Genomic DNA, 22,894 nt, shown 5'->3' on the forward strand with positions numbered 1-22,894 from the left:
TTTAGCTCTACATACGCAAAAACAAGTATCATGTTTATGAAACGTAAACAAAAACAAACCTGTCAATGATCTCTCCATCCAAAACCCCGTTCATTTTCACACACACACAACACAACACATAAAAACTACAAAAACAACACCGTTTCGCACACCAGTTTGTTGTAGAAAAAAAAAGTAAAATAATATACCGGGTGGTTATGGGCACTACGTAAAAAGAAAATAAAAATAATGAACGTGCGCTCGGCTCACGGCGCCATGCGGCAATGTGGCCGGGAGGTTTTGAGCGCGCAGAGTTGGCGGGCAGAGGCGACACTGAACTTATGCTGCCTTATACTGCCTACAGGGATTTTAATGAAGGGATTAACGAATACGATTTATGAACTGAAATACATGTCACACAGTCATATATACGATAAAAAATGTGACAAATAACTAGTAGTATATTTTTCTTGCGTATACTCACATCTATTAAAATCTATTATTATTATATTAGAGGTTTATTACATTAGCTCAGATATTCATTTACATAGTTCGTTCAGATGCTTACGTAGTCAATTATACTTAAAACCTATTTAGAAATGTGTGGCAATTCTTTCTCAGTTTATTTTAGTTAGTCAGTGAATTCCAGTTACTTTAATCCCTGCATTGCCTTTATTAACTATATTTTGCCGCACATACTGCAATATGATACCACGCGTTTTAGTGCAGTTATTTTTTGTTTACGCTAACCTCATACATGCTACGATTGCAATAACTTTTGTTTAATTATTGAACACTTAACGTGTTATTTTAGAAAAATTATTCACGCCGATCTACTTCGTCTAAAAGTAAACAATGATATTTCCCCGTTTTATAAATATAGCTGACTAGTTACTACAAATCAAAACTGCCATGTCGTTAACAAAAACGGTTTTTTAATTTGGGCGCTAAAACTAAGTACCACTTATAGTTTTTGTTGAAATAATTTTACGATTCGCGCCTATTCTGTACCACAACATATGACCCTCGACTAAATTAAAAAATAATATAATTATGTAAATCATCATTATTGCTGTAGGTAAATGTTATTTCGTAAGTTACTTACTTTATATTCCTTTGTTTCATTTAACTTTTTCTTTTCTTTGTCTCTTGTCTATTGTTGTCATGGTTGAATACAGTTTGTATCTATTATCTATAGCTATCTATTATGATCATATTTAGCCACCAGACCTCTTTAGTTAGTTTTCACCTTTATTTCTTTTTTATGCTAGTATAATTATTTTGGGTATTATTGTAGTAACAAGTTAACTTCTTATCTATCTAGCTAGTCTTTGCCCAAAAACAAGTTGCTCGCGATACCTGCGCTGTGCGCAGGCGCCGCGAAACAATACATTCCAATAAACGGGTTTTTAATTAACTTTTGTTTAATTGTTAACGGAACGGCCTGTCATTAATGCACTTCCTGTTAGTTCCATGCAACTTTTGTCCAAATTGATTTTTTTTTCTTAATGATTATGGATTATGAAACTAGCTTTCGCCTGCGACTTTATTCGCGTTGAACCCCATTTTTAGGTTCCATTTTTCCGTACCCAAAGGGTAAAAAAGGGAGCACTGTCCGTCTGTCTGTCAACAGGCTGTATGGAACCCTCGGTGGGCGAGTCCGACTTGCATATTTCCGGTTTTTTATTATTATTTATTTTAGTCCTAAAAAGTTGTATTGAATCGATTAATAATAATTTTTATTACCGAAACATGTCGCGCGAGTGACTTAAAACAAGTGAGTCTAAACCGTAAAATTATTCAATGTTAGTATGTCTCACAACAGTTTAAATTTGAATTTTTAGTAGAATAAAATTTATCATTTTCACCTCAGCAGCTCGAACAAGGGTACTTTGCTACTTAAAAACAGTGAGCAAAATCGCATTTTGCTCACTGAGTGAGACAAAATGAGCAAAATGAGATTTTGCTCACTCAGTGAGCAAAATGCGATTTTGCTCACTGTTTTTAAGTAGCAAAGTACCCTTGTTCGAGCTGCTGAGGTGAAAACTTTATTGTTGGTATATCTTAAGAAAACATGAGTGAATAGAGGTAAGTGATGAAGAAGGAATACATTTTTCGGGTTCTCTAATATGTTCTCACTGCTGAGGTGAAAAGTTTTGTGAACTACACGAGATCAAAGTTATTTACATCTCGTGCGCTTTTGAGTCCCTTACTACGCTCAAGATTCTAAATTAGATTCACTCGCTACGCTCGTGAATCTAGTATAAAATCTTTCGCTTGCACGGGACTCAAAATAAGCACTCGAAGAAATATCAAACTTTGATCTCTTGTTGTACAAATAACTATTGTTAGCTTAAAACACTAGGGATACTTGTCGTGTAGGTATTCACTTTATATTAACAGTAGATGGTAGTCGCATGTCGCATCTACAAACGATATTTGTTAATCTTTGTCCGAAACCAGTTGCTCGCAAACATTGCTCCATACATAGAGCGGCAGAAACATTCCGATAAACGAGTTCCATCTATTTCTGGTAACTTAATACTTTTGTGGGCGTGTTTTTAATATTATTTTGGTTATACTTGATCTTCCATTAGACTTGTTTTATAATGAGAACTTTGTAATATTATTGTCTTCGAATGAATAAAATTAAGACAAGAGCCCGTGAATATAAGTCTCACCAAAGACAGTGATTGTTCCACTTTTAAATTTAATCTAAGCTTAAATAAGACATTCCACGGAAAAGGTACTTTACTTAAAGCAGTCAACGCTTACGCTAACTTAACTAATGTAACATAAACGCTGACCGCCATAAAGTACCTTCTACCGTGGAACGTCACACTAATTGATGTCTAGTCGCCTCTGTAATTAATATTATTGGTACTCTTTGTCCAAAATAAGAAAAATCTCTATATGGCATTTCTTGACCTAGAAAAGGCTTTCTACAGAGTACCACGTCGAGCGTCGTTTGGTCTGGCAAGCCCTAAGAAGTCAGAACATTCCGGAACCATACATAAAGCTCGTACAGGACATGTATACCGATGTTTAATACCTCAGTCCGCAGCCCCGCAGGAACCAGCAAACCCGTCCCCGTAAAAGTAGGCGTCCAGCAAGGCTCAGCTCTCAGCCCTCTTATTTTTATCACCGTAATGGATTACCTAACAAAGAATATCCAGGACGCGGTTCCTTGATGTCTCCTGTATGCCGATGATATAGTTTTAGTAGCTGGATCACCGGAAAACTTACAACAGACCTTAAATAAATGGTGCCACGCATTAGAGAGCAATGGCCTAAGGATTAGTAGGGCGAAATCGGAGTTCATGAAATTTATGTTTGGACGAACCTGTGTGCCCTCACTCCATATCGGCGATAGTCCCTTGGCGGAAGTGACAAAATTTAAATATCTTGGTTCCATTCTGCACGAAACTGCCAAATGCGACGCCGATGTGCTGCACAGAGTAAATGCCGGCTGGATGAAATGGCGATCATTGTCGGGTGTCCTCTGCGACCGTAGAATGCCCATTAGAACCAAGGGAAAAGTGTACAAAACCTGTGTCAGGCCTGTATTACTTTACAGCGCAGAGTGTTGGACTACGACTTGTGCGCACGAGGCCAATATGCATGCCGCTGAGATGAATATATATATATAGATAGAATTAAAAATGTACATGTTAGAGGCAGTTTTAAAGTCACGCCAATCTCAGACAAACTCCAAGAAAGCCAACTCCGATGGTACGGACATGTAATGCGTCGAGGAAAAAGATCACCCGGTAAAAATTGCTCTTGAAATTGACATAGGCAAACAACTATCAGGACGCCCAAAAGCCACCTGGTGGAGAAACCTGGAAAAACAGTCGCTAAAAATACCAGCAACCTACTATGACAGAGCAAAATGGCGGAAGCATATTCAGAGGGCCGACCCTAAATGAAATGGGAAGAGGCACGGAGAAAGAAGAAGACTCTTTGTTCAAAATAAGAATTTTACTACATTCCGATAAACTAGATAGTCTATCTATTTCTGATAGATCTGTCTGTCCCTATGTGTGCTTAGATCTTTAAAACTACGCAACGGATTTTGATGCGGTTTTTTTAATAGATAGAGCGATTCAAGAGGAAGGTTTATGTATAATTTGTAAACCCATGCGAAGCCGGGGCGGGTCGCTAGTATGCAGAGATGTGACTTATTTGAAATACTTGTATTTAAAATGCAAATACTAAATGCAAAATACCTATTTTGTATTTTGTATTTAAATACCTTTTGAAGAAAACTATTTTGTATTTTATTTGAAATAGTTTTTGGGACCTATTTTCTATTTTCAAAATACAAAATACTTTATAGTAGGTAATGTAGGTAGGAGTTACAATCTCTTCTGATGTTACAATCCTGGCAACTCTCTCATACTGTTGAATCTGTTTAGTAACGTCGCACATGACCACAAGCGTAGCGAGTGGTTAAAAAAGTGGAATCTTGAGTGTTGCGAGGGTTTCAAGGTACGAGAGGAGAACAAACTTTTCTGCCCTGATGAAACTTTTCTGCACAAACGAGACGTTTTCATCACACTAACGAGAGGCATTATACTAGCTGTAAAACATTACAAATCTAAATTAATGCTTTTAAAAATTGTCCGTTATAAACCATCATCCATCCATCCTTCCGGTTAATATGAGCAAACAACTAGAAATTTGCACTTAGAGGACTGATTGACACACTGTTTTCAAAGAATGAAGAGAGTCTTTTCAATTCGGATATTTTGAGTAATACTTTTTAATTCAGACTAGGTATTCATTATTCAGAGTACCTTTTATCGCAAAGTATTTGTATTTTTAAAAAGTATTTTGAAAATACCTATTTCGTATTTTGTATTTTAAATACAAATTCAAAAACTATTTTGTATTTTGCATTTGAAATAGTATATCAAGGAAGTATTTGTATTTTGTATTTAAATACTTTTTATAAAGTATTTTTCACATCTCTGCTAGTATGTAATATTACGGAATTAGTTTATTTTTTACATGTATAGTGTATCCATACCTACTAATATCATAAATGCCATAGAAGTGTCCGTCTGTTACCTTTTCAGGGTTTAATCGGTGAAACTATTTAGTTAAAACTAGAGCAGGCAATACAAAAATTTTATGATATCCGTAAATAAACCCTTTTGAAAAGACTCTCCTCATTTTATATCACAGAAATCGCCCTTAAAGGGGATAAAAGGGGGGGCTATTTACTATGGAATTAGTACATCTGGGGCCCGTTTCTCAAAAGCTTGTAACTTGTAATACAAGCCGATGTCACTTTTTGACAGCTTTTGTTAGGAAGGGACTCCCACTTGTATTACAGGTTACAAGCTTTTGAGAAACGGGCCCCAGATCGTGGACAGAAGCCAGTATGTAAATAAATATAACCATGTATCTATCTTTAAAATTTCTCATTTGTATATCAATCTATCCGTCATCGCATGCATAATTTTATCACAATCGATTTGTTATTTATGTTATGTTATTTACATTAATGGCAAGGTCAGGTCGAACTTGAACCTCTTATGTCATCTCGGGGTAAACAAGTTGTGTTTAATCTCATTTTTATTGCGTTTTTTATGGGTTTGTACTTGGAATAGCCACGGAACTTCAACATTAATCTTGTTTCTGGCTATATGCTTGTGACAATAGTTTCGACTTCGAAGTAGGCACTTAAATATTATTTGAGTATATTTTATGCGTATTTCACACATGTATATTGTATTTCAAAATATCGAATCTCGCGCGTTAGCGATCGGACGTGTGTGTGCTAAATTATTTCTTGCATTTAAATTCGTGTGCAAAAATATTGCCCCAGATCTCGACGTTCGATCTATGGCACGTACTTATACAATTACTTATTTTTTAACCGACTTCCAAATCTCAAAGAAGGAGGTTATCAATTCGGTTGTATGTTTTTTTTTATTTTTTTTTATGTTTGTTACTCCATATCTCCGTCATTACTGGACCGATTTTGAAAATTCTTTTTTTGATTGTATGTATATGCATACAGATTGGTCCCGTTTTTGTCAAAACCCAGTTCTGATGATGGGATCCATGAGGAATCGAGGGAACTCCTCAAATCTTAAAGGCATACATATAGTGATTTTTGTGTTTTTATCAACAAATCAAGCATATACATTCAGAAACGTAACATTTGATGAAGTGGAACTGCTGATGATGATCAGAACAGAACTCTTCAACGACGCATAGTTCACGTTTGGCGATTTGTCCTCTTCGTTATGTTTGTTAAGCAAGTTACGTTTTTAAGCCACATTTCTGTCAAGCTCGAGTTCTGATGATGAGATCCATAAGGAATCGAGGGAACTCCTCAAATCTTAAAGGCATACATATAGTGATTGTTGTGTTTTAATCAACAAATCAAGCATATACATTTAAAAAGTAACATTTGAGGAAGTGTAACTGCTGATGATGACCAGAACGAAACTCTTTAACGACGCATAGCTCGCGTTTGGCGATTTTTTCTTTTCGTTATGTTTGTTAAGCAAGTTAGGTTTTTAAGCCATATTTATGTCAAGCTGAAGTTCTGAACATGGGATCCATGAGAAATCGAGGGAACTCCTCAAATCTTAAAGGCACACGTATAGAATTTTCTGTATTTTCATCATAAAATAAAGCATTAACATTAAAAACTGATGACTTGATGAACTGGAACTGCTGATGATGATCAGAACAGAACTCTTCAACGACGCATAGTACATGTTTGGTGATTTCGAATTTCGACTTTGACTTGGACTGGGACCCGGACTCGGATCCAGATCCGGACTCGTACCCGGATCCGGTTCGGACCCGGACCCGGACCTGTACTGGGATTCGGACTCGGACCTGGACTAGACCCGGACTCGGACCCGGACTCGGGCACAGACCCGGACCTTGACCCGGAAAACTACTATGATACCTAAACTAAATAAACCACTATGATTACCTACCATAAAATGTAGGTATAAAGTATGATGAGGCCAAACCCCTCCCGCTCAAACCCCCGTACACCGCACCGCATGCGCCGTTAAGTGGGTTAGGTTAGGTCTGAACTGCTATCCTCACAGAACCGAACAAAAGTGGGTTAGGTTAGGTTAGAACTGCGAGCCTTACAAAAACGAAATGCTTCCTTTTCTGCATAGCGCACCATCTACAATAATCTTTCACCGGGCCGCATAGAAGTCGGTTTTTTTTCTTAAAAATTATATTTGGTAATTATGCTAGCGTAGTATCTAACTAACTTTTGGTAAAATGGGAGATAACAGCCAGAGCCCCTTTGGGCGAAAGTTTATAAATATAAAGCCGTTTGGCTTACAAAGCTTACCAAAGAATTGGATGAACAGAGCAATTTTCACTCATGCCTTTTCAATAGTCGTACAATAGCCGTGTGAAAATTAAATACCACCATACGAGTCAGCATACCGTATTGAAATGCATCTCAGCAGTTGCATTCAGCCGTCATCTTATTGAAATCGGCTCCATGACATGACATTCCAATCGCCGTATACTGCCCAGAGAAGATGTGTCGCGATTGACCAGCAAGTAGGAGTGAATTTAAAAGTGGAAAAAATACTGTGTTGGGTTAGACTTGAACTCACGGCCTCTAGATCGATACTCCAGCGCTTTGCCATCTGAGCCAACAAGACCTCATCCATAGCCAGCAAATCTTTCCACCATATGTGACCTAGGGTATCTACGAGACCGTATAGTTCGCAGACGTTTCTGCTTGTTAACAAGCAACAACAGTTGCACTCCGGGAGTGCCGATAGAAGTGAAAACTCACCTCACTATGTTACCGACGCCCGGTAACACGATACATACGTCTAGCGGAGGTATTCTATTTATTTATTATACATTATTATCATTCTCAAATAAGATCACACTTTTTCATTGACATGTTTATTTACATACTGCCATGACAACGTCAAATTGTTTGAACATAGAACATGGTGTTTGGGGTGAAGTCTAAAATGCCATCGGTGATACCACCTATCAGACTCAACACGGTTGCCCTTGAAAGGGTATACCAGTACAAATATCTAGGTCACATAGTTACTACCGACCTCAAGGACGATGCTGATATAGAACGGGAACGTAGGGCCTTATCGATCAGAGCTAATATGATTGCGCGCAGATTTGCTCGGTGCTCAAAAGAAAGTAAAGTGACTTTGTTCAGAGCTTTTTGCAAAACATTTTACACCTGCAGTCTATGGCGAAAGTTCACTTTGAGGTCGTATAAGGCCCTACAAGTACAGTATAATAACGCATTTAGGGCACTGATGGGGCTGCCGCGATATTGCAGCGCGTCAGGGATGTTTGCGGAGGCGCATGTGTCGTGTTTTAAAGCTACCATGCGCCTACGTGCCGCGTCCCTGGTGCGACGTGTGCGCGCCAGCTCCAACAGCGTCCTGGGAATGATTGCGGACAAGTTTTGTCCGCATATCACATTTTGCTGCGGACTGCATACGCCCGGCAGCACTGTGGTAGACACATTGAGAAGTAGATGATGGGTGTCAATGTGCCTACCACGGTTAATTAATGTAATATTTTATTATATTTTAATGTTATATGTTTTAAATATAAATGTTTGTGTTTGTTTGTTTAATGATAATATTTGAATTTTGTACATATGAGTCACCGCTACTTGAAATAAATGAATTTTAATTTTTAATTTTTTAATTTAATAGGTAAAGAGTCCTGAAAAGGAGTCTGCAACATAAATGTCAAATAACATTGAGTTTTTCTTTATTGATTTAAATGCCATCTAAATTATGAGTGGCCACCTTACGGGGCTTACGGTCACGTGATCGCCTTACGCTGTCTCGAGTTTATCATTTTTTCCCCACCTCAAAAAGTGCCCAGCGCCGCTAAGTTTTCACTTCAAAAATTAAAAGTAGAAGTGACCTTGCTTACGACGCCGATGGTCCTGGGTCCGACTCCTGGGAAGGGAATTTATTTGTGTACCTAACGAGTAAAGATATTTGTACCTGAGGTGTTTTCTATGAATATAAGTATGTGTATATCGCCGCCTAGTACCCATACTAAAAGCTTTGCTAACCGGTAGATACACGATAGCTGGAGCTAACAACGTCAACGATATCAAATATAAGTACCTAGTTTGAAAGGGTTCCGAGTCGTTAACCTGTTGATCTCACCTTGTCGCGATATCGACTTGGTTCCGCGTTGACCCTCGTTCAAGGGCAGCCGTGCCCATGGACACAGTGGAAGGTGAAACAGTAAGCTATCTATACGAATCTTCTTCAACCTAGCGTTTTCCCGGCCTAGCGCCAGGTTCCGCTTTCCTGCTCAGTCTTCTCCACTTCGCCCGGTCTTCGGCATCCTCAGGTGTGAGATTGTTCTCTTCCATGTCCGTTCTCACGACGTCCAGCCAGCGCTTCTTAGGCCTACCGTAAGCTATCTACGAATATTTGGGAATTTTCATCTGAACATACCATTGACGTGCTGTATTGTTTGTTCCTTACTGTATTGTTTTTGCGCGATCCAAGTATGTATTTATGCTTTTTTATGATATAGAAGGTAAACGAGTAAACTAATCGCCTGATGGTAAGCGATTACCGTTTCCCATGGATACCTTCAACACAGACTTTAACCGTTTCGGTGCGGATGGCATGACGGGCGTGTCATCAATGTTTTTAACGTGTGGCGTATGACACGATAGGCGTGCCATCATATTTTATGGCGTAAGGCACGCCTGTCGTGTCATGAAATAATTGTTCGCTGCCACAGCCAAAAGTTTTCGAAAATTGAACACACAACTAATAGGTTAAAATGAGAGTACGCTAATGTACTTTTGCAAGTATGTACGTTTTTACATAGAGTACTGTATATTCACTTACTCTGACCCAAGGGCTGCCCTACCTAGAGGCCTTCGCACCTATTCACTATATTTTAAAGGCAACAACCGTCACGAGAAATGAGAATAAAATGTGATTTAGTTCCTTTCACCGTTTGTTTCAATGATGAGTTTTAAACGAAGTTAGGTTGCCAGCGAAAAAAAAAAAGCGGCCAAGTGCGAGTCGGACTCGCCCATGAAGGGTTCCGTATTTAGGCGATTTATGACGTATAAAAAAAAAACTACTTACTAGATCTCGTTCAAACCAATTTTCGGTGGAAGTTTACATGGTAATGTACATCATATATTTTTTTTAGTTTTATCATTCTCTTATTTTAGAAGTTACGGGGGGGGGGGGACACACATTTTACCACTTTGGAAGTGTCTCTCGCGCAAACTATTCAGTTTAGAAAAAAATGATATTAGGAACCTCAATATCATTTTTGAAGACCTATCCATAGATACCCCACACGTATGGGTTTGATGAAAAAAAAAAATTTGAGTTTCAGTTCGAAGTATGGGGAACCCCAAAAATTTATTGTTTTTTTTCTATTTTTGTGTGAAAATCTTAATGCGGTTCACAGAATACATCTACTTACCAAGTTTCAACAGTATAGTTCTTATAGTTTCGGAGAAAAGTGGCTGTGACATACGGACGGACAGACAGACGGACAGACAGACGGACAGACAGACGGACAGACAGACATGACGAATCTATAAGGGTTCCGTTTTTTGCCATTTGGCTACGGAACCCTAAAAAGAGTGTTTTGGTTTATATAGTACGTATATTACATACCTACATCCTTTTTTGAAGACCCCGATACTGTAGTCCTTCAAGAAATCCTCAATCTAGATGAGATATTTGTCAACTACCTACGATTGAAAACATCTAATTTCTTGAATTCAGCGGTGAGTCAACCATGTAATCGTCCGGCCAAATTAAATCTGCTCAGAACCAATCGCTACATGAGTGCAGTAGACTATATAAAATCAACCAATCAAGAAATATATATATATAACTGAAATGAGAACTTATTTTATTTTATCGTAGATGTAACATCCATAACTCAAGAACAAAGAACAAATAATATTATAGAGATTAAATAACAAAATAAAGAATCATAAATCTAACCCTAAATAGTCTGAGGCATTGTTCCCAGGACCCTGGCCATTGTACACAGAACAAATAATATTTGTGATAAGCATACAAGTCAATACTCTTACCGGGATTCGAACCCGGGACCTCCTGTACGGATATGATGGTCGTTCTTGTCTACGTGACAGCGTGATAAAACGGTGTCCGTCACTTTCTTTCCCACGGTGTTAAACAGTGACAGTTATTTTATCACGTGGATAAAGATGGATAAAGCTATCCATAATAGGCTGGCTGATTCGTAGACAGGGGCTTTACCGACTAGGCTAGGAGGCCGTTAAGAAACATTTTCAAACTTATTTTTTTAATTTTTCAAACATTTATTTGCGTGCAAAGGGTAAAAGGCCCAAGTATTATCAAACTTTAAACTCTAATCACAATCAGGTTTGCGTGTTCCGAGAAATGGAGCGCCAATTTGACTTTCGTAATTCTTATTTCGATTTGATGAATTGTATTTAATAAAATAAAAAGAAAATTTTATTTATTTTGGTATCAACATTTGAATTACTTAAAAGTACTCTCAGTGGTTGTAAATAACTCATCATCTTCCTCGCATTAACGCCTCATGGAAGCTTGGCAATACTACTACTAATACTGGAGTAGTTGTAAATACCTCTATAGGTATTTACAACTACAGCTACTACGCTTAATCTATCACGTTATTAGACTTTGGAACGTACAATCTGAAAAGGGCCTAGTATATTGCCTTGAGGAACGCCATATTTCTTTGTACACATATAACACAAGCTGTTCTGTTTTTGATTTTGAATCAAACGGCTTAGAGCTTCCGTAGATATTGTTTTATACTACGAGTATAAACTCTAAAGGTGCAAAATGGTGCTGAAGCATTTTTAAAACTTAAAAAAAAACTACTGACGAGGCTAGTACGTATGTGCGAATAATTTCAAAACAATATCAAATCAAGTTAAGTTATTTAAGATACGAACGCGTCTTGTTTTATTTGCAGCGATTAAACTCGGTTTATGGCTGGGGAAGGTGAACCTTGAATTAGATTTTAACGGGTTAATTTAACTGTCGTCAAAGTTTGTTACGATCCTTGTTTATTAATATAGCTTCATTTAAAGATGGCGGCGGAAGGCATGATGTTAGTATAACTATAGGACCGGTACCTACATTTAAGCTCAAGCTGATTTTTTATTTTATTTATTTTATCCATATTCAATTTTCGACTGTAAATATAACTAATAGGCATATTCTGATTTTAATAACAGGTTATGAATTGGATCTGGATTAGTTATGGATTAGAGCTATTTACACAATTACACATACATCTGCGCGCACAACTGACAGGTTAACTATTAATTCGTTTTAGTGTATTCGTTATTTCTATTACTAGCGACCCGCCCCGGCTTCGCACGGGTTAACAAATTATACATAAACCTTCCTCTTTGAATCTCTTTATCTATTTAAAAAACCGCAATAAAATCCGTTGCGTAGTTTTAAAGATCAAAGCATACATAGGGACAGACAGACAGCGGGAAGCGACTTTGTTTATACTATGTAGTGATAATTTCTTATTTTTATTTTGATTCAAGATACTATTATGTTTTGAAATATATAAAAACGGGCCAAGTGCGAGTCGGACTCGCGCACGGAGGGTTCCGCACCATCAACAAAAAATAGAGCCAAACAAGCAAAGTAAGCGGCCAAGTGCTAGTCGGACTCGCCCATGAAGGGTTCCGTATTTAGGCGATTTAAGACGTATAAAAAAAAACTACTTACTAGATCTCGTTCAAACCAATTTTCGGTGGAAGTTTACATGGTAATGTACATCATATATTTTTTTTAGTTTTATCATTCTCTTATTTTAGAAGTTACAGGGGGGGGGCACACATTTTACCACTTTGGAAGTAGGTATCTCTCGCGCAAACTATTCAGTTTAGAAAAAAATGATATATTTTCCGCGAATCATATATTTTCTGAGCGGTTTGCCCTTTGGGCATCTGAAGCTACCTAACGAACCTAACCAACCTACCTATTGATTTAGTGAGACGTCCGTGAAAACATTATACTTTGGGGAGAAAAGCGTAGGTAGGTAAGTAGGTTAGGTTCGTTAGGTAGCTTCAGATGCCCGAAGGGCAAACCGCCCAAAAATAGGAGCCCCGCTTGCGGGGCTCCGTCTATTTAAGTTGTGAAGGAAATGTTTTGGAAAAGAAACACATGTAGTGCGGTGGGACCATGGTAAAAATAAATTAAATTGCAAACATTGTCAAACTCCGGTTACGTTGGCGACCGAAAGAACTGGTTACTCTACAACCTAAATAGTAGATACGATGCGGCTAAACGTAGGCCGCCTTATTGAAGAACGTATCGCAATGACAATCCGGCTAATCGTCGAACCGCCGCATTTCAAAACGCCCCTGTTTTGTAAAACGGCTAGCCGTAATGTAATACGGCGGATTATACGATCTGACTACGACATATCGACCAGGATATACTCGTAAGTCTAGTGAAACTAACTACTTAGTCGATATATATGACACCGTAAGATTGTGAACCCGTTAGTTTATAATCTAACGTAGGTTAGGTTAGGTTAGATTATAATCTCCCTACCGTCAGTTTATAATGTAACTAGCGAGATTATAATATGACGAGTGTTTACAATTTTACGGTGACATATATAAAGTCTAATATTTATTATGGATTTCCCTGACTTGCTCATTTGGATAAATGCATTCCTGCATCCACCCACGACGCTGACCTCTCGACCTTGTTTGTCTTTATTCTGCAACTAGTACCTATACACCTACGCCGCTACAATACAAATGCATCACCTCTGCTTAAACTCAGAAAGTAATTAAGTACGATACTATCATGTATAATATATGCTAAGGGAACAAAATACAAATTTCATTATGGTTTATTACCCATAAATTTTATCTATATTACACTAATAATATAATTAGCCTATCTAAGGAATAACAATACATAATATAATAGGTTAGGTTATTTGTAATATGTTTATATGTATTTTTTTATTGCTTTGTGTTTTTTATTTTACCTTTATATTCATATTGTAAAAAAAGCGGCCAAGTGCCAGTCGGACTCGCCCATGAAGGGTTCCGTATTTAGGCGATTTATGACGTACTTATTAAAAAAAAACTACTTACTAGATCTCGTTCAAACCAATTTTCAGTGGAAGTTTACATGGTAATGTACATCATATATTTTTTTTAGTTTTATCATTCTGTTATTTTAGAAGTTACAGGGGGGGGGCACACATTTTACCACTTTGGAAGTATCTCTCGCGCAAACTATTCAGTTTAGAAAAAAATGATATTAGAAACCTCAATATCATTTTTGAAGACCTATCCATAGATACCCCACACGGGTTTGATGAAAAAAAAATTTTGAGTTTCAGTTCTAAGTATGGGGAACCCCAAAAATTTATTGTTTTTTTCTATTTTTGTGTGAAAATCTTAATGCGGTTCACAGAATACATCTACTTACCAAGTTTCAACAGTATAGTTCTTATAGTTTCGGAGAAAAGTGACTGTGACATACGGACGGACAGACGGACAGACAGACAGACAGACAGACAGACAGACAGACATGACGAATCTATAAGGGTTCCGTTTTTTGCCATTTGGCTACGGAACCCTAAAAACCTAAACTAAGAAGATAAATAAATAAAGAGAATAATAATAATAATTCAGCCTTTATACGTCCCACTGCTGGGCACAGGCCTCCTCTCATGCGAGAGAGGGCTTGGGCTATAGTCCCCACGCTAGCCCAATGCGGATTGGGGACTTCACATACACCTTTGAATTTCTTCGCAGTTGTATGCAGGTTTCCTCACGATGTTTTCCTTCACCGAAAAGCTAGTAGTAAATATCAAATGATATTTCGTACATAAGTTCCGAAAAACTCATTGGTACGAGCCAGGATTTGAACCCGCGACCTCCAGATTGAAAGTCGGGCGTCATATCCACTCGGCCACCACCGACACCTTAACATAATATGTGGTATTAAAATAAAACTAAATTAAAACTAAGAACTACTAACTACATAAATCTAGAATACAATCTACATATTATATTGATAACCAATAAACGGACATAATGTCATACACACTCGATTAGAAACAAATTGCACTAGGTACTCCCGATGTACATTTACAGTATTTTTCATACAGCTTGGGTAAGGTGACAAATCCCATCTCATCCCATTCAGATGACATTTGTCACGCACCACGCATTTGTCGTGCACAAATAACTATTGTTTGCTAGGTATACCCATATAATCTACAACAATCGCCATTTAAAGTCCGTCTATTGTGGGGCATCTACTGAACTCTAAAGGCCTCCGCAAACCGGCGGATCGCAGCGCAGATCATTAAAATTATCAATGTAATTTCTTCCCTATTTCAATTACCTTCAGGTACACATTTAAATGCTTCGAGACCGACCTCGGAGCATCACGGAGGATTGTTACTACGCGGCATCGAGGAGCACGCTAGGATACCGCGGCGGTAGGCGCCGGCATGCCGCGGCATCCCCCGGCATGCGCCGAGGCCTCCCGAGTGCGCCGGAGTAGCGCCGGGACGACGGGGGAGAACTCGTACACACTACTCACTAACCCCTTGTGATAGAGTACACGCGGCGGCATGCCGCGGCATCCCCTGGCCTGCGCCGAAGTGCTCCCTAGTGCGCCGGCTGCCAGCGCCGGGGCTGGCGGGCGCTCGCGGTATTGCGGGGGATTTTACCTCGCCGGTGTGCGCTGCGCGGCGTAAATCCTCCTCGGTGATCTGCGCTGCGCTCCGCCGGTTTAAGAGGCCTTAAGAATGGCCTGACATGTACTGTTTGGCAGGTTTTTCTCTCATCAAAAAGAGAAAGTAGGTAACCGAAATGTGAATAAATAGGTAATATTCAATCTTTACATAAATCTCGGTGAGTATATGTATTATATTCTAGGTTCATGAGATGATTCTCGGAGAAATAATTCCTTGGTTCCGTGAGAGAAAAGCAATTTTCTTGAATACAACTACTGTGTAATATTCTAAATATGTTTTGAAAATATTTTAGTTTCCTACAGGCCTTGGTCACTTTTTCTAAGTCATCATCATCTTCCTCGCGTTATCCCGGCATTTTGCCACGGCTCGTGGGAGCCTGGAGTCCGCTTGACAACTAATCCCAGTAATTGGCGTGGGCACTAGTTTTTACGAAAGCGACTGCCATCTGACCTTCCAACCCAGAGGGTAACTAGGCCCGTATTGGGATTAGTCCGGTTTCCTCACGATGTTTTCCTTCACCGAAAAGCGACTGGTAAATATCAAATGATATTTCGTACCTAAGTTCCGGTTACTTTTTCTAAGTATACGACATTAATTTCGGTATTAATTTGTATATAGTACCTGCTTTTATTAGTTTTATAGAAACGATATAATGTTTTTATATCACTTGTTAGTCCTCCTTCGTTACACAACTTATAATTTTCAAAATTAATCTAGTTCCTATTTTCGTAAATTTGATTACTTGACCACTGGAACAAAAAAACAATAAACTACTCAACAATTTACCATCGTCATAGAAAATTCAGTTAAAATCTGTGTAACAAAAAAACTACTATAACAAAAAAACAATAAACTACTAAACCATCGTCATTTTAAATTTTAAAGAAAATTTAGTTAAATACTGTGAAAAACAGATGAGAAGTTCTGTGGCGAGATGCGGACTACCTACATTATGTATGCCACCGCCGGATTGCTACAAAGGTATTGTGGCTGTGGATTTTAGACTCGGGCTGGGTATGAACGCTGCATAGGTAGGTACTGCAATATTAGATTCTACGTACAATGTAGGTACCTATAAGCTGCGTCTTTTTTTACGAGTGGGATAACTCCAAAATTGTAGTTCTTATATTGAAAATTGTTTAGACCTAATTGATTAATTAATTGTTTATTAGAACTGGAAAATGAAGGATTTCTTTCTTGGGAGTTATGCCTCTAGTGTCTATAGTTTGCGAGATACGGACGATGTGTCAACTTAACTTTGTGTTAACCTACCTCGGTCTAGGGGTACCTAGGTCTCGGTCTACCTCGGTAATAGTTAGGGCACTATTACAGTGAGTTACGTGATTTTATGGGTAATGTGATACACACATAGATATTTTCATTCACACTTTCATTCCTTTCGTGTCAGCTCTCGTGAATCTACTTGTACAGTCGCCATCAGATATATCGGAGCGGCCAAGGTGCTCACAAATATCTGAAACGCATCTGTTGTCAAGGCGTGCGAGTGCGTGTTCAGATATTGTAAACACCTTGGCCGCTCCGATATATGACGACTGGCTACTTACCTCCCCTTATTTGAAATTGGAACGCTTTGAATAGGCTACTTTGAACTTTCGTACTCATACGCGTTACGAGTAATGCATCTCAAAGATCCCACGTTCGCCAGATGTGATCATGACGTCATCGTGCACTTGCAGTTGCAGTCTAACTGCATTTGTTGTTTGTTTCTCTATCACAGTTGATCTAAGGACTATGTTATTTGTTCTTCATTTCTCATGCTCTGAAAGTGGGTCATTCTTGTTCTATGAAGTCGTGCTGAAAGTGATTCGTTTCTGCTCTAGAGAATTTTACTTTTCAAGTAAGTTATTTTCTTTTTTTTACGGTAAAGCGCGGCAAAGGTGTTGTTTAACTCGTGTTAATTAATACGTAATGTTAATTAATATACTCGTGTTGATACCCGAGCAAGGAAATGGTTACAAAATTGAAAAGCGAAATCTTAAGCGTTGCGAGTTATGCTAGTTTTAAAATATTTATAGTTGCCTGAAAATAAAGATTTTTTCGTTTGAGTACATATCAGTTAGGTTTTATTTTTTGCCCGAGAATTCACGTAGAGTAGAGCTCGTTAAAACTTTAAATTCCATTTTCGCCTTTAAGTACACACTTGCCGAAATAAATATTATTTATAGGTATGTAAATCTAGGTTATAAACTACGTATGTTGGTATCCAAAATTCTTATAAATCTTTTTAGCCGGTTTGCGACTGAATACCTCCGAGTATTTTAACGTACGAACTTTCGCGTTTATATTAAAACTTTTACATTGTAGAATGTAGAGCCTAGGAGCCTAAAGCTCATCTATACAACCGGTGATCAGAGAGCTGGCAGCTTTCTCTCGCAGTGCATAAGTATTGCCATTCAGCGAGGGAATGCTGCCAGCAACTTTGGCACAGTGCCGCGGGGACCTTATTTAGATGTTTTTTTAATTTAGATTAGTTTTGTTTTTAATTTTATTATAAGTAGGTATGTACTTAGTTTATTTTTTAGTTTTTGATTTTAGATTATTATTTTATCTGTTGTCGCATGAATAAAGCCTAGGATAAGCTGATTTTCATAAAAAGTTCAGTTCGTGGCGATATACTACTGTTGAGAAACCTCAGTCATGATCAATATGGTTTTTTAAGATTAAATTTGAGATGTTTTTACTTCTAAAGAAATTTATCTTAAACTTGTAATCAAATCAAGAAACTTCTAAAGAAATCTTGAATTTCCATCAACACAAGGTTAGAGTATCAAACGTGCCAACATAATGCCACATTACTTACCAAGGGAGGAAAGTAACGCATTTACTCACAAAGCCCACGTAAAGACGGAGCGGAGGCACGTCTCGGGCGCCATTATCTCGGGCTTACAGAAGAAGATGGGATAGCAAGGTGAAATGTTAACTGGAAATGAGAATAAAAATATATATTGCTAAAAAAATATCTAGAATAAAAATATATTTTATTAGCTTGTAAGATTGTTATTATTGTATGTATATATTCGTTTGTAAGGTAATCTATGGGCCTTAGTTGCCTGATAATAAATGATATTTGATATTTGATTTGATTTTGATAAAAAACATGCTTTCAAACCTACTGTGTAAAATATTTGTATCTAACTCTAAAGGTTAGGAACCACTGGTTTAGATGCTATGCTTTTATACAATTCTCTTCGTGGTACTAACATAATTTTATGTTTATTAAGTGTGCAAACCATTATTAAGATAGGTAACTGTGTATTTTTTAAGTATATGGGCCCACAGTTCAAAAGAAAGAGATCTTCTTTTCTACTTTTGAAGTATTTTACCGAAAATGTTTTAATAGATCAAAAAACTTGCATAGAAATCATATACACACTTATTTTTAAGATTTTTGTGCCTATTGTTACCGTTGGCCAATTGACAGTTAACTTAGAGCCACTTGCACCATTCACTAACTCGGGGTTAACCGGTTAAACCTGGAGTTACCATGGTTACCAATACAGTTTGACACCGGGTTAACGGTTTAACCAGTTAAGCCAAGTTAGACATTAAATAGTCAATATCTGGGAGACCGAGCTTTGCTCGGAAAACATACAAAAACTCGAAAATGTGCGTTTTCCCAGAGACCAAACCTAGCTAGATCGATTTTTCGCCCCCAAAAACTCCCATATAGCAAATTTCATCGAAATCGTTAGAGCCATTCCCGAGATCCCCGAAATATACATACATATAAACAAATAAATATATAAATAAATAAATATGCAAGAATTACACGTTTAAAGGTATTAGATTAGATAGATTACATTACTCACTCTTACAGAAAATTATACTTCATGAAACAAATGAATGTTTAAACTTGTTCCCATTGTTTCATATTCTGTATTGATGACGATGACTTCACATGTTATTAATAACAAAACTGGGTTTATAAAAATATTATATAATATTATATCTATCTATATATATAAATGCAAGTGTCCTGACTGACTGACTGACTGACTGACTGACTGACTGATTCATCAACGCAGAGCCGAAACTACAAAAGCTAGAAAGTTGAAATTTGCACACTAGGTTGAATTTATAAAGTGTACAAGAGATAAGAAGCGATTTTGAAAAATTCAACCCCTAAGGGGGTTAAAAAGGGGATGAAAGGTTGTATGGGGTGCAAGTTTTATTTTAAGCTAGGAATTTGAAACTTTGTAAAAATGTACTATATTAAAAAACAAGAAAACTAATTTCTGCGTTTTCGAAAATTCATCCCCCAAGGTGGTGAAAAAGGGGTTGAAAGTTTGTATGGAGATCAAATATTTTTGTGAGTGTTGGACTTGAAACTTTGTATATGGGGATATTATTATAAGACGGGAAAAGTAATTTCAGCGTTTTTGAAAATTCATCCCCTAACAGGGTTAAAAAGGGGTTGAAAGTTTGAATCCATTACAAATGCTTTGAAACTTCTTAGAAAGACATAATAGCCGATGACAAAAAAAAAGGAATTGCGACGTTTTAGGTAATTCAACCCCTAAGGGGGTAAAAAGGGGATGAAACTTTGTCCCGGGGTGCAAATTTTATTTTAAGCTAGGACCTTGAAACTTCGTAAAAAGGTATTAAATTAAAAAACAAGAAAACTAATTTCAGCGTTTTTGAAAATTCATCCCCCAAGGTGGTGAAAAAGGGGTTGAAAGTTTGTATGGAGATCAAATATTTTTGTGAGTGTTGGACTTGAAACTTTGTATATGGGGATATTATTATAAGACGGGAAAAGTAATTTCAGCGTTTTTGAAAATTCATCCCCCAAGGTGGTGAAAAAGGGGTTGAAAGTTTGTATGGAGATCAAATATTTTTGTGAGTGTTGGACTTGAAACTTTGTATATGGGGATATTATTATAAGACGGGAAAAGTAATTTCAGCGTTTTTGAAAATTCATCCCCTAACAGGGTTAAAAAGGGGTTGAAAGTTTGAATCCATTACAAATGCTTTGAAACTTCTTAGAAAGACATAATAGCCGATGACAAAAAAAAAGGAATTGCGACGTTTTAGGTAATTCAACCCCTAAGGGGGTAAAAAGGGGATGAAACTTTGTCCTGGGGTGCAAATTTTATTTTAAGCTAGGACCTTGAAACTTCGTAAAAAGGTATTAAATTAAAAAACAAGAAAACTAATTTCTGCGTTTTCGAAAATTCATCCCCCAAGGTGGTGAATAAGGGGTTGAAAGTTTGTATGGAGATCAAATATTTTTGTGAGTGTTGGACTTGAAACTTTGTATATGGGGATATTATTATAAGACGGGAAAAGTAATTTCAGCGTTTTTGAAAATTCATCCCCCAAGGTGGTGAAAAGGGGTTGAAAGTTTGTATGGAGATCAAATATTTTTGTGAGTGTTGGACTTGAAACTTTGTATATGGGGATATTATTATAAGACGGGAAAAGTAATTTCAGCGTTTTTGAAAATTCATCCCCCAAGGTGGTGAAAAGGGGTTGAAAGTTTGTATGGAGATCAAATATTTTTGTGAGTGTTGGACTTGAAACTTTGTATATGGGGATATTATTATAAGACGGGAAAAGTAATTTCAGCGTTTTTGAAAATTCATCCCCCAAGGTGGTGAAAAAGGGGTTGAAAGTTTGTATGGAGATCAAATATTTTTGTGAGTGTTGGACTTGAAACTTTGTATATGGGGATATTATTATAAGACGGGAAAAGTAATTTCAGCGTTTTTGAAAATTCATCCCCCAAGGTGGTGAAAAAGGGGTTGAAAGTTTGTATGGAGATCAAATATTTTTGTGAGTGTTGGACTTGAAACTTTGTATATGGGGATATTATTATAAGACGGGAAAAGTAATTTCAGCGTTTTTGAAAATTCATCCCCTAACAGGGTTAAAAAGGGGTTGAAAGTTTGAATCCATTACAAATGCTTTGAAACTTCTTAGAAAGACATAATAGCCGATGACAAAAAACAGGAATTGCGACGTTTTAGGTAATTCAACCCCTAAGGGGGTAAAAAAGGGGATGAAACTTTGACCTGGGGTGCAAATTTTATTTTAAGCTAGGACCTTAAAACTTCGTAAAAAGGTATTAAATTAAAAAAAACAAGAAAACTAATTTCAGCGTTTTTAAAACTTCATCCCCCGAGGTGGTAAAAACGGGGTTGAAATTTTGTACGGAGATCAGATATTTTTGAGAGTGCGGGACTTGAATCTTTGTATTTGAGGATATTATTAGAAGACAGGAAAGGTTATTTCAGCGTTTTGTAAAATTCATCCCCTCATTTAAAAGGGGGTTGAAAGTTTGTATGGAGTTCAAATTTTATTTTAAATTAAGAACTTGAAACTTCGTAAAAATATATGTTATTAAAATACAAGAAAACTAATTTCAGCGTTTTTGAATTATCATCTCCTAAGGTGGTAAAAAGGGGGTTGAAAGTTTGTATGGATATCAAACATTTTTTCGAACGTGGGACTTGAATCTTTGTATTTCGGGATATTATTAAAATACAGGAAAAATAATTTCAGCGTTTTGTAAAATTCATCCCCCAACAGGGTTAAAAAGGGGTTGAAAGTTTTAATCCATTACAAATGCTTTGAAACTTCTTAGAAAGGCATAATAGCCGATTACAAAAAAAAGTAATTGCTACGTTTTTGGAAATTCAACCCCTAAAAGAGGATGAAACTTCGTCTTAGGGTGCAAATTTTATTTTAATATAATGGAACTTGAAACTTTGTAAAAAGGTATTAAATTAAGATACAAGAAAACTAATTTCAGCGTTTTTGAAAATTCATCCCCTAAGGTGGTGAAAAAGGGGTTGGAAGTTTGTATGGATATCAAACATTTTTTCGAATGCGCGACTTGAATCTTTCTATTTTGGGATATTATTAGAAGACAGGAAAAGTTATTTTAGCGTTTTGTAAAATTCATCCCCTAACAGGGTTAAAACAGGGTGAAAGTTTGTATAGGGTTTAAATTTTATTTAAAGCTACAAACTTGAAACTTCGTAAAAATGTATTTTGTCAAAAGAGAAAAAAACTAATTTCAGAGATTTTGATAATTCATCCCCCGAGGTGGTGAAAAAGGGGTTGAAAATTTGTTTGGAGGCCAAACATTTTTTTGAGTGCGGGACTTGAATCG

General features: G+C 37.2%; 1 protein-coding gene across 2 annotated transcripts in view; it reads right to left on the minus strand.

The window, feature by feature from the left end:
* Window positions 1-22,894, minus strand: part of LOC134657232 (calcium/calmodulin-dependent protein kinase kinase 2) — a 232,439-nt gene that overhangs the window by 160,058 nt on the left and 49,487 nt on the right. Inside the window, exon 1 of one of the 2 annotated variants that reach the window (XM_063512802.1) lies at window positions 60-339. The exons of the other annotated variant lie outside the window; for it this stretch is intronic. Coding sequence (XP_063368872.1) covers window positions 60-94 — 35 coding nt within the window. The 5' untranslated portion in view covers window positions 95-339. Of the gene's footprint in view, window positions 1-59; window positions 340-22,894 lie in introns of those variants that run through there. 2 annotated transcript variants of the gene reach the window in all.

The sequence above is a fragment of the Cydia amplana genome, chromosome 19 (assembly GCF_948474715.1).
Source record: "Cydia amplana chromosome 19, ilCydAmpl1.1, whole genome shotgun sequence".
In the NCBI taxonomy this organism is placed as follows: Eukaryota; Metazoa; Arthropoda; class Insecta; order Lepidoptera; family Tortricidae; genus Cydia; species Cydia amplana.